This window comes from Saccostrea echinata, unplaced genomic scaffold (assembly GCF_033153115.1).
Source record: "Saccostrea echinata isolate AGI-Se365-2 ecotype Australia unplaced genomic scaffold, CSIRO_AGI_Sech_v1 ptg000012l, whole genome shotgun sequence".
Taxonomy (NCBI): Eukaryota; Metazoa; Mollusca; class Bivalvia; order Ostreida; family Ostreidae; genus Saccostrea; species Saccostrea echinata.
In genome coordinates, this window is record NW_026889761.1 from 15,054,954 (window position 1) to 15,067,238 (window position 12,285).

The 12,285-nt window shown below is 31.5% G+C and overlaps 1 protein-coding gene across 1 annotated transcript; it reads left to right on the forward strand.

Annotated features, from left to right (window-relative positions):
• The first annotated feature begins 5,139 nt into the window (after positions 1–5,139).
• Positions 5,140–11,755, forward strand: LOC133185060 (uncharacterized). Its single transcript, XM_061320121.1, has 5 exons — positions 5,140–5,171; positions 5,489–5,637; positions 9,466–9,510; positions 10,329–10,517; positions 10,675–11,755. Exons 1-5 carry the CDS (start codon positions 5,140–5,142, stop codon positions 10,893–10,895), a joined length of 636 nt encoding a protein of 211 aa, XP_061176105.1. The 3' UTR covers positions 10,896–11,755.
• The last annotated feature ends 530 nt before the right edge of the window (positions 11,756–12,285 follow it).

Below are 12,285 nucleotides of genomic sequence, written 5' to 3' on the forward strand. Positions count from 1 at the left end.
AAAATGAAATGGAAAGACATCTGAGGATAGATTTTACTTTGCAATTTCACCAGAATGACAATGCATAAAATCCGTCTCGTTTGAGTTGTATCAGTAAACGTGCTTTGAATTTATTACTTTATAATCTACACATAAAGTTGTCTGCTAGATTGTCTGCGGACTTCAAAATTATGTTGTAATTGTTCCATAGACACAAATCATTTCTAGAAGAGTAATAATCTGTAAGGAAATTCAATTTTTTTCTAGGTAAAGAATATAATTCAAGATATGACATATTGCAACATTTTGTAGATGGCTTTATTCGAGTAAAGTAATACACAATGCATGTTGCACTTATAAATTTTGTATGTCAAATAACAATAATAAAATCTTTCCATTACGTTTATAGAAAAACGCACTCAATATATGTTTCCATGTTTATTTATATTGAGATATCAATATTTGAACAATTTTTTTTACATTAAAACATGATATGCTCTAAAGTTTATGAGATTACTTTGAATAAGTATGTGTTTCTCTTTTCCACTCATTCAGCATTTCATAAATTCTCTTGTCGTTATAATGACCTTGTTAGCATATATAACCTATCATGGGATCGTATTTTGAATGACGTATTTCATTCCAAGTGTTAGGTTTTTTTTTTTTGTTTTATAATAAATTTGACGAAACATTCTGTCTACCCGATCTATACTTCGGGCTTAAAGCGGTGTGACCGGTCGACAGCGGATGCTTACTCCCCCTAAGCACCGATCCCATCACTGAACTTTCCAGAGGTCCATGTGTTATGCCATGTTGACAGACTTGTATTATTTGTATTTTTTAATATTGTAATATATTGTAATATATCACTTTATTTTATACGTAATATTATGTGGTCGTCCAGTTCTCATACTTGTTAGATCTATGTTCATCATGTGCCTGCCAGAAAAGTTGTTCGTTTAAGATTTTATTGAAAATAATATGTCAGCTTATCTTGATACGATTGTAGCAATAGCTATTTTCGTCATATTTTACCTGTTGTTGCTTCATGTAAAGTCGTAGGATTTATAATATCAGGGATAAGAGGGTGGATTTACATTTCATGTTTTGGTAGCCATCATACTTTACTCGGATCGTCACTTCCGGTTTAGTGACATATTTACTATAGTAATCTATTATTCAAGTTATGAATATTGGATCAGATTCTACATTTTAATTTGAGTTGTTGTGTATTTTGAGGCTATAAGTAGTCTTTATTGTCAGCATTAACTTTATTATCAGTCAGCTTAATCGGAACTACATTTGTTTACGCTATCGTTGGTAGTTACGATATTCATACGCTACTTTGTTAAGTACCTATTGTACAGCCTAGGGATGTTTTATAAACATTGAAGGTATTAATTTATTCGTCTAGTCAAGTTTATTTTATGTATTCTATTTCCAGTTGTTAATTTTACATTGTTTTATTTGTTACGATATTGTACGGAAGCTTGTGTGGCAGTAGTTCTGTGTGGGAACTTGTGTGGGAACTCAGCTTCCCGTACAAGCTGTTGATTGGTTGTTAGTTCGTACGGCATATTTTCATTGGATAATTTGTGTCATGTGACAGGGGATGGGAGGTTATATAAGCAAGCGCGTACTACGTTACGACAGATTTCAGCTAGTTGTACGGCGGCATCATTAAAAAAAAGATAAAGAAGAAAGCAAAGACGGTGAGATACTTATAATGTAAATTACACGTAATTAGCCTAGTTAGAAATCTCCTACCACACTGGACGACCTAAACTTGTGTTTCTGAAGATTCAGCTATGTTTTCTTATGTTGTTATATGAGTATTGCCTATATTGTTATGATATATTAATGAGATGCTGTACGTACAATAAATGATAAGTATGACTGATCATCATCTTAAGTATTATTCCACCAAGTATCTACAGAGAGAGGAGCCTGGTCTATTTTACATGAGAGCAAATTAAATTGGTGCATCCTGGTAAATAGATGATTTATTTAGATGATGAAGTAATTACCTGTATACTGTACATGCTGAGGATTCAGAAATACTAGCCGCCCCTTGGGTAGCTTAAATATATTTTTCGAGATCGATAATGCACTGTTCGTTATCTTCACCTTTTTCAGAAAGGTACTTTTATGAAAAATATTTTTAAGAACTTAATGTCTAAAGTCTTTAAGTTTCTTATAAGGGTTGCAATGAGTGCTAGAAAGCACTAGTTAAGAAGTTGAATAAAATTATCTAAGTAATTCCACGTTGGATAACGACGTAAGTATATACAATGTGTGATAAACAAACCTTGATATAAAGCCCTAGCAATAAGTCTAGCTTCTTTGACCTCGATCATTCATCAACGTATACTAGTACTCATATTTCTCTTTAAGGAGGAAATGCTTCAAAATCATATGTCAGTTTTAAATATCTTTAATATTCTCGAAAATAAAGTTGAATTATCAAAGAAATCTTGATTCTTAATCTATATAAAAATCCTTACAGGCAAAAATCTTAACGGGTTGGTAGCAATAAATGTTCTACCAAACCTATTTCTTTACTCCTCGCCAAAATATTAAGAGCAGTGAAGGAGAAATTTCAAAAGTTCTGTGCAACATAGTTGAGATTGATAGCAAACTAATAATTTAACTTCATGATAAAAGTGATGACTTCAACTTTTCTTTCGTCAACTTCCTTTATTCATGTAGCAATAAAACACACTCACCTACATATGCGGTTTGAGTCTTCCAGTTGATTCGATAAGCAAGAGCATGTTCTACGTCCAACAATTTTCTAAAAAGGCAGGTTATTGACAAATAAGTTGAATATACAAGGATATCAAAAGTCTCACTTAATGTCAATTTATCGCAAATTCTATGGTCGATACAAAAATCTTGTTCGCAACTACAATCTACCGTATTACCTTTCCGGTTTTTGTTTCCCGATCATGACAAGGAGCACACGGCGGGTGTGACCGGTCGGCAGGGTATGCTCACTCCTCCATGGCACCTGATCCCACCTCTAAATTTGGAGGTCCGTGTTTGCTCTGCTCCAAATTTGTATCGTTTCATTGGACTTTCGAGATTGTTATCTTCCTATTTCATACAAATTGTTAGGCCATAATTTTCACACTAAACTGTGTACGGATCCTTCCGTTTACCCGATCATGGCAAAAATAGCACTGCATTCTTGACTGGTCGACAGGAGATGTTCCCTCCTCACTGGAATCTGATACCGCGTCTCTTTTTAGAGTTTTGCGTTTGCTCTGCTCGCAATTTTTATCGTTTGATTGGAATTTTGAGCTTGATTACTGTTTGTTATCTTCATATTTCATTCTTACAAATTATAAATAGTGCTTCTCGTTTAAAACTGTTTGAAAACACGGTTTTAAATTTTTTGTGTTAGCAAGATTCTAAATGACCACATATGGTCCGTGACATTCACATATCCAGTGTAGAAGAGAAAGAGAGAGAGTTCAGTGATCAGCTGCATGTCTGATATTTTTGATAATAAAATATATTGGAAGGCTTAAATATTAATGATTAATATTCGAATTACAAGGAAAGTTATTAGTTTCGTTGCCATTTACATATTACATTTTGAGAATATTTTATGTATATATCAAGCTAAGGGTATTTGCGAATTAAAATTACTTTTTAAAAAGAAATATGATAATTAGTATTAAGATTTGCACTTTATCCTACTTTTCAAAACCAGTTATTGGAATTAATCAAACAAATGACTCTTAATTATAAGAAATAGAAAGCACAAAAAGTAGGTAGCTGTGTAAGTACCAGAACTTCAAATTCTATTCATATTTTCACAAAGTCGAAAAATACTTATTTAATATCTTCATTACTTCTGTTTTCTTTCCTAACGAATATTTTCACAAAGTTGAAAGATTAGTTTAAACTTGAAGGTTTCCATAAAAAATAAATAGCCATATCTGTAATTATAAAAGTACCTATCAGTGTGTTTTATATGGCACCATTCATTTAAAGAGAGAGAGAGAGAGAGAGAGAGAGAGATCAATACATATGGACAATAAAAATATACATGTTTATGTGATGAACCTAATTTGTATTCGATCTAAATTGTGTGGCATTTTAATCAAGAAGAAAACGTCATTATCAATGAAAAAGGGTGAGGATAACGAACAGTGATCGATCTCATAAAAACCACAAACTATACGAATCTGTCTAAAAGGCATAAACGCAGACCCTGGAAAAATTCCAGAGGTGGGATCAAGTGCCTAGGGGGAGTAATGAAATATATTGAGATAACGAACAGTATTCAAGCTCATAAGTCCATTAAACAATACAAAATAGGAGCAGAGCAAACACGGACCTTCAAAACATCAGAGGTGGGATGAGGTGCCATGTATTAGTGAGCATCCCATGCCGCATCCCCTGTTGACCGGTCACATCCGCCGAGAGCCCTATGTATTGATCAAGTAGACAACATTCCGTAGTCAAATTTAGCACTAAAACAAAGGCCTAACTATTGGTATGAAAAAGTCACTCAGTTATATGTTATATATGCTAATAAGGTCTTTATAACGACCATAGAATCTACGAAATGCTGACATTAAACGAGCTGTTGTTGAAATGCCTGTAACATTAACGTATGTTTGAGTAGCCTACCTGGGTTTAAAAATTGAACGTACTCAGAGCATTCTTTTGAGTAGCGAATTAGTTGGGAGACATAGACACCACATGCAGGTGATAGCGGAATATTACTAAATAAATAAGGAAAAGCTGAAGTCATTTCGTTTGTCATACAATTTAGTTGTTAGTTGGCCTTTGTCGTCTATAGTCAGTAAAACACCCAAATATGAAACAGATATGACAGACTCTGTGGTGTCTTTCATTTTAAGTTCAGTGGGATATATCGGGTCGGCAATTATTGTTTATTGATAATACGTCGTCGATATATCTAAATGCCGAGTTGAAGGTCACAGAAAGTGTTTTCTTCTTCACATGTACAAGATCTTGAAAAATAAAAGGTATAGTTTAATAGGAAATTTCAATTATTATGAACCTGGAAATTGATCCTTTATAACCTATTTATTTAACATGCTCAAGTCATGTCGATCTTTCTATTTTGTGTTTTATCCCTGAGGAGATTAACTTTAAACACAAGTACACCCGTTCAGAATCATGAGCCGAACCAAAAGAGATAAGAAAACAACGTATTTAAAAATTAGCTCATACTTATTTAAAACAATATTAATTTATAAGCAAACCAATTCATTAGTTTGGACATGTATCATGAGACTCCCGAATGATTGTACACATATTTCACCTTCATTTTTTGGAGTAGCAGATAAAGGAGAACAAGCTTAAATGCAACAATGCATCAAATATATCAAGAAAGGGGTCGGTGGGTGGTGAGTGTGGGTTCTAAAGTAGTTATATGTAGGAATTACATCATATATTCTAAATTCTTCTTCGTCGCTCCATGCATCTGTACACATATTTCGTAAAAACTGTTTTTTTTTCTTTTTAGACACGTGAGAAGAAAGTGCAGATGTTTCCTAAACTTCGTACAAGGCATTTACAATTTTGTAAGGGATGACTTGTGCAGGTGTGTTCTTAACTTCCTACGAGGTATCTACAATTTTGTAACGAGTGGATCTACAAATAGGTTCTTACCAGGTATTTATGTCAATTTTGAACATGTTAGCTAAGATACATAACATTTGAATTTTGATTGTAATCAAATATTCCATGCGCGGATCTAGAGGGGGGGGGGGGGTCTGGACCCTCCCCCTCTCTCTGGAATTTGCAGAGTTAGTAAAAGTATAAAATGAAGTAAATAAAAAATGACTTTAACCCCCCACCCCCACCCCCCATGGTGAAAAAGGTGGAGAAAACGTCGACCCCACAACCACCACGAAATACGTTTCACGTTTTGTTTTGGAAATGGATTTTAGGGTGTTTTTTTAGTTTGTTTTTGTTTTTTGTTTTTTTAATTGCTTGTTTGTTTTTTGTCAAGAACTTTCTGGGTTTGATAAGCTTTGGGAAGGTTTTATTTTTCTTTTGTTTTGTTTTGTTTTTTTTTTTTTTTTTTTTTTTGCTTGTCAATAAATTTCTGGGTTGGAAATATTTTTTGACTGGTTGGACCCACCCTCCTGGAAAAAATTCGTGGGTCCGCGCCTATATTCCATGTTCTTTTCAATTTATCATTTTGTTTATCTTAGATCCATGATATTATTTTATTTCTTAGAAACGCACTGCAATGTGTATTTTTTTAAAAATGTAAATGAAAAAGACAGTCGACTTTTTACTGTAGTTTGACTGTAGTTTAATTTTGGCTCGAACTCCAATCTCTCGAAGTTTTTGATCTCTCAAGGTTAAGCCATGGTCAAGTTTTTCTCTCTATATAACTGAGCATTTTTTCTTCAGATCTCTCGAACTTGATGTGTCAAAGTTCTCTATCTCTCCAACAAAGACAAAGGCCCTGTTACACATATATCAATGTTTTTTTTACTCTTGATCTCTCGAAGCGTTAAATGTGCATACATGCCAATCGGGCGAATATAATTCAACTTGGACTTACTTGGATAAAGATGAATACCCGGGGCTAGCTTTGATGAGTTAATGGGTGTTTACATAGGTGGACTACAACCGTCCGAAAATTAAATATTTTGTCATTACAATTAAAAACAACAAAAACAAACAAAAAAACTCAAAAAACAAAACAAACAAACAGCCGAGAACGATAGATTTTGGCTTGACAGCCGGGGAGACGGTGATGTTGAGAAAAGATTTCAGAGGCATGACAATTAACAAACACTTTGGGTTTAAATAATTATGGAACAAAAGTGATCAGGCCTGAAAATTCCGCATTTCATATGCCCTTTCGATCTCGAAAATCCTTTATCTCTCAAACATTTTGCAAGGTCTCTTGAACTTCGCCGGTATATAAGAATTAAAGATTATGCATATAAAATTATATCTTGAAATAAACATACACTTCACACACTTACCCCTTATTATTTAAAAAAAGTGTGCCTTTTATGCATGTATGGGTGAATTTTAAAAAAATGACAAAACCCATATTTTTCAACTTTTTGTACTTAAAGTATAGGCAATGGAAATAAATTTCTATGTCTCAGCATATGTTTTTAGATAATGTCTAAATACCTGCCAAATATCTCATTAATATCTCAATTCACTAAAAGTTATGCCCAAAAATGATGCTAAAAATGTCAAGAGTGCAACACCTTTTTATGACATTTTGAAAATTCAATATTTTTAAAGATCTGTGAAATAAATAAAAAATGGTTTATGGTGGAAATAAAGACTTCCCTGATAATATTCAAAGTATTGAGCTTTAATTGTAAACTGTATCAACTTTTGTTTGACCAAGTTGTGGTCAAGGCTGATGTTGAAAAAAATGTTATACCATGTCAGGAGTGCAACAGAAAAAAATGTAGTTTATCCAAAAAACATTGATTTTAAAAATCTGAAAGACAATTAAGTCAAAAAAGAGTTTTCAAAGTGTAAAACAATAACTGATATACAATTTAAAACTTTAAAATGTTATATAAATCACAAGCAGCATTAACAAGAGTCAAGTATTTGTGCATACCCACTAATGTCAGGAGTGCAACATTTGATGCTTTGTTCCCAAACATGAAAAAACTTTTATCAGTATATGATTCTCTGGTTTTAAATTTAGAAAATAAAGATTTAGACAACATTTTTACCATATAGATTTATTAATTAAAGGGTCTGTTTTTGTTTCGTGTCTAAATTTATATGATCAAGAGTGCAAAACATTTTTTTAAAGATTCAAATTATACATTATATATGTTATGTATGATGAAAAGACTTCTACTCATGCTAAGAAATATTCTTTAATTAGTAATGATCTATTTGAATAATTAAGTACTAAAAATTTGACAGTTTCATTATTAAAATCCTTCCTTTTTCAATTTTGTCAATTCGGATGCGTTTTTATCTTTTCTTTGATTTTTTTAAGAATGTCAAAAATAAGCACACTGAAAAATTATTATAAAGTTTAAAAAAAAAAATTATACCTTAACTTCACTGAAACAACAGAACAAGTACTCATATAATTTTCGCTTCACGGTTCTACTTTAAAGAATCCCATGCTCATGATCAAGAGTGCAACAAATATTTTAGAATTATTACTGATCAAATATGAATAAATATAAAGAAAAAAAGTGATGAGTAGAATGTTAATTGTTGACCTCAGTTGCTTATAGTGTTTTGTCCTGTGAAGGAAAATATATTATAAAATAAATTTTATCTTCTAAACATATATATATTTTAGCTAGTTTTTTTGGACATAAATAGGGAATAATTCAAGATGTAAAACCAAGTTTAAACTACTTTCATGTGTTTTCATTATGAAGTATTGGACAATTTTGAATTTTTGTGTTCTGTGGTTTTAATCTTTAATTTTACTGCAGTTAGGAGTGCAACAAAACTGTTCTATAATTATCGTGAACTCCATCTATCTTTACTAAACAATAAATTGAAAGAAGAAAAAGTTTGATACTATTTGATGTACAAAACATTATGTCTGTCAACTAATTACAAACATTTACAGTCAATTCAGAGAATAGTTTTCATCACTTAACACATATTTTTAAATACAGTATACATATATATTAAACATTGCAAATAATCTTGTTTAGAAGTCTTGAAAATATGAAAAACTTGCCGTAAATGATAAAAAATATCAAAACGACAAACTGATATACAAGCTAAGAATGGATTATTGTGTGTAATAATGTTTAAAACAATGTTAAATAAAATTAGACATCAGATGTCAGAAGTGCAACACAATAATGAAACATAGGGTCACTTCAAAATCTAGTATTTTTTGTCAGAAAACTTGTTTGTCAAAATTCTCTTTTAGCTTAAATTTAAAGAACAGGCTTAAATGTGCAAAAAACAATTTGGGGTGAATTTAATTGTTTCATATTTCTTTCATATCAAAACTTTTCAAACCAGAATTGAAAAAATAATGTAAAATAACAATCAAAAAGCCAATTTTTTGTCATATATACAAGAGAAGATACTCAATCAAGGTTTAGATTTAATCATTTATACCCCTTTTACCATTTTGAAGCATTAAAAAAACTATAATTTCTTGTGATTATGTATTTTAGAAAATCTTTTAAGGTTTAATGATATTTTATTTTTTTCAAAAGAAATTTTACTAATAAAAATTCTGAAACTTTTTAATCCAATTGTCTATTCTATTGCCACTTCAGGATTTTAAACTAGAATGCATGTGCAATATAATGATATTAGTGAAAAATATGTTATAAGTAGTTGAATGTTTCCAAAAAAGTTTGGTGGTCATTTTTTTTTTTTTTTTGGATTCACCCTACATGTGTATGATCTTCCTTATGTGTGCACAAACAAGCAATATTGACTGTTTTAACAGAAAAATGGGAAAACAGTTCTAGCGACTTTTACATATTTTTGCATTGTTTCAAACAGGTGACAATGGAGAAAATGATCATCTTTTACCAAATACAATTTACGGTGAGTTTTTTTTTACCTAGTGTTCATGACAACATTTAAGTGTATTTCACATTTATGATAGAAGAATGTTAATTAAAAAATTAATCTAAAAAAATGAGAAAAAAAAAAATTCTCAAGTTCTGCAATTAAAGACAAACATTTGCATCGCTTCAATGTCAAATACTTTTAAAGTGGCCATAAAATGTGCAAAAAGGAAGATGATTAAGTCATCTTGATTAAAATAGGACTAGACTGAAGTGTTGGTTAGGTTAACAAAAAGGATGAATATCAAGTGAAATGAATTTATTTCTTGTCGTTGATTGTAAAGATTTTATGCTTGTATTGAAATCATTTATTAAATCAAAATTCACAAGAAGGGTTATGGGGCATATCAACCATGAAGCAGAAGATGATTCATCGCTATACATCCCAAGTTACATTAATGTCATATTTCAAAAAAAAAATTGTGATAATACATAAGTGAGACTATAATACTTATGATTTTAAGCAAATGCAATTAACCAACACTACTTTTTGCGAAAAAAATAGTTAACACTGTATTATTATTGTATTATTACTCGTATTATGTATAATACACCTAAATACAGCAGTGCTTTCTATGTGATTATGAAATTACTTTAAGGTGCATTCCAATTCAGGATTATAAACTGCGTAGAAGTATGATACATACAAAAATAAATATAAAACTTTTTGAATGTAAAGAACATTAGATGATAATGTAAACAATTCATTTTATGGTGGTCCTTCACTATCAATTTCATAAACGATGGCTTGAACGACTAAAACTTCATCATCATGGCTTTCTTTTTATCGTTTAGTGACGGCATCTGTGCATCATGAGTATTGTAGAAATGTGTTCAATTCCTTTCAAAACAAGTATTTGGAATCTTGCGACCTCAGATGGACTGACGATGAAGTAATTGACAAAACAACGATTGTTTTTTGTCCGAAAATCTCCCGTTTACAAGATGACATCAAAGCTACGCTTAATGCTTTCGAAATTCAAGGTAACAATAAAAAAAGAACTTACAGTCTGGATTGTTTTTGATTTCCACAGGCTTTTGAATTAACTAACAATCTAAATTGATCAGTTTACCTTTCATGCGCAAAGCCAAAGAAAATGCTGCACTGTTTTTTTTTTATTATCTATTTCATCTCTTTCAGGTGTACCCTACATTATGCTTGTAGTTATCCACTACTGTGAACCTAGTCTCGTACCTGAAAACCTTTTAAATGATTGTAAAGATAGAAGGGTAACTCGCTTCACGAATATTCTATATTGTGACTCCAAACTTTGCTTCGAATGCCAGACCAATAAATCGGCATCAGATGAAATAAAGAAATTTATCCAAAAAAACAGAGAAAACATGAGGAAAAAATTGTAATATATATACATTATTATAACAGTAACTTGATCCGAAGAGTCGTATCACGTCGAGTTGACAGGCGCGGATCATCAGATCAAACGAGACGCGAAGCGTCGAGTTTGATCTGATGATCCGCGCCTGTCAACGAGACGTGATACGGCTCTTCGGATCAAGTTACTGTTATAATGATAAATTTATTATATACCCTCCCTTACAAGTAGCAAAATATAGTTTTAAAAAAACTTTTGAGATCAATTATATAAGATTTTTCCATTAAACAAAGCATTTTTCAAGGAACTTTTTGATGCGCATGAAAAATAACGTCATGTTTCTGTGTACTACGTCATCAGTTTCAGAGAGGGGTGATATGGATTCAGAAAACCACAGTGTGGTGATCCGGAAAGTCGGATCACACCGTCACGTGATTGTACGAAATCTACAGTAAAATTGAGTGATACAGACTTGGGTATATAATAAAATGAGTAATTTATTGAGGGTTGCTTAACTGTTTTCTGGATTTGAAAGTAGTTACATTACAAGAATTAAAATAGCGTATTTTAGACCTCTAATTGATAATGTAAAATGTGGCAAATAAAAATAATATTCACTGAACGTGTTCCTTGGCCTTTTGGATATGTGTGGTATAGAAGATTCCATACTGGATTGTGCATAAGTCTTATTTTGTTGCATTCAAATGCATTTTGAAAAGCAGACGCAAATAAGAGAAGAGGAATTCTAACATCCTCCACTGTTTTTGACAACTTGAGCTTTCTGCAAGGACTACCAAAGGAACTACGTCGTAAACATTGCAAAAAATTCGAATGAAAATTCTGTCATCTGGTTTTTCTACAATTAAAATAAAACAAATATCTAGAATCTTTCAGATTTTATTTTATTTACTGGGTAATTAAAAGAAGGTCGTTGTTTATCTTTTTTATTTATTTATTTATTTTTATTTATTTATCTATTTTTTTGCTCATAAAAATGCATCAGTAAGGATTTTCTGAAATGTACATATGTACATATTTTGGACATTCAGCAACGATGTTATGCATGCAGCAAGCATTTTAAACGCACCTGAGCTGAAAGCTCATGTTAACTTTTCCATCTTACCGTGTGTAAAATCCTAATAATTTTGACTTCACTCCTAAACTACCGGGATAATTCCATTCAAACTTCAAAACAGCAAGACATTCTTTGGGGGAGAGGATTCAATTTTATTCAAAGAAAGAGCTATATTCTGTATTAAAGGGTAAATAATTAAAAATTAATGAACATCTTGTGGCACCTTTAAAAAAAATTCTCGAAAGCCACTAAGCCCAAAGTAAATAGAAATATATTACAAAATACTACAATAGGAGATAAATTTTTATCATTGTAATCTAGAGGAAAAAAATCCTTGAAAATC

Coding starts and splice junctions, on each gene's coding strand:
- LOC133185060 (XM_061320121.1), top strand. CDS start 5,140: ATGAGCCGAACCAAAAGAGATAAGAAAACAAC. Junction 5,638..9,465: donor TACAAATAGGTTCTTACCAG/GTATTTATGTCA, acceptor TGTTTCAAACAG/GTGACAATGGAGAAAATGAT. Junction 10,518..10,674: donor TAATGCTTTCGAAATTCAAG/GTAACAATAAAA, acceptor CATCTCTTTCAG/GTGTACCCTACATTATGCTT.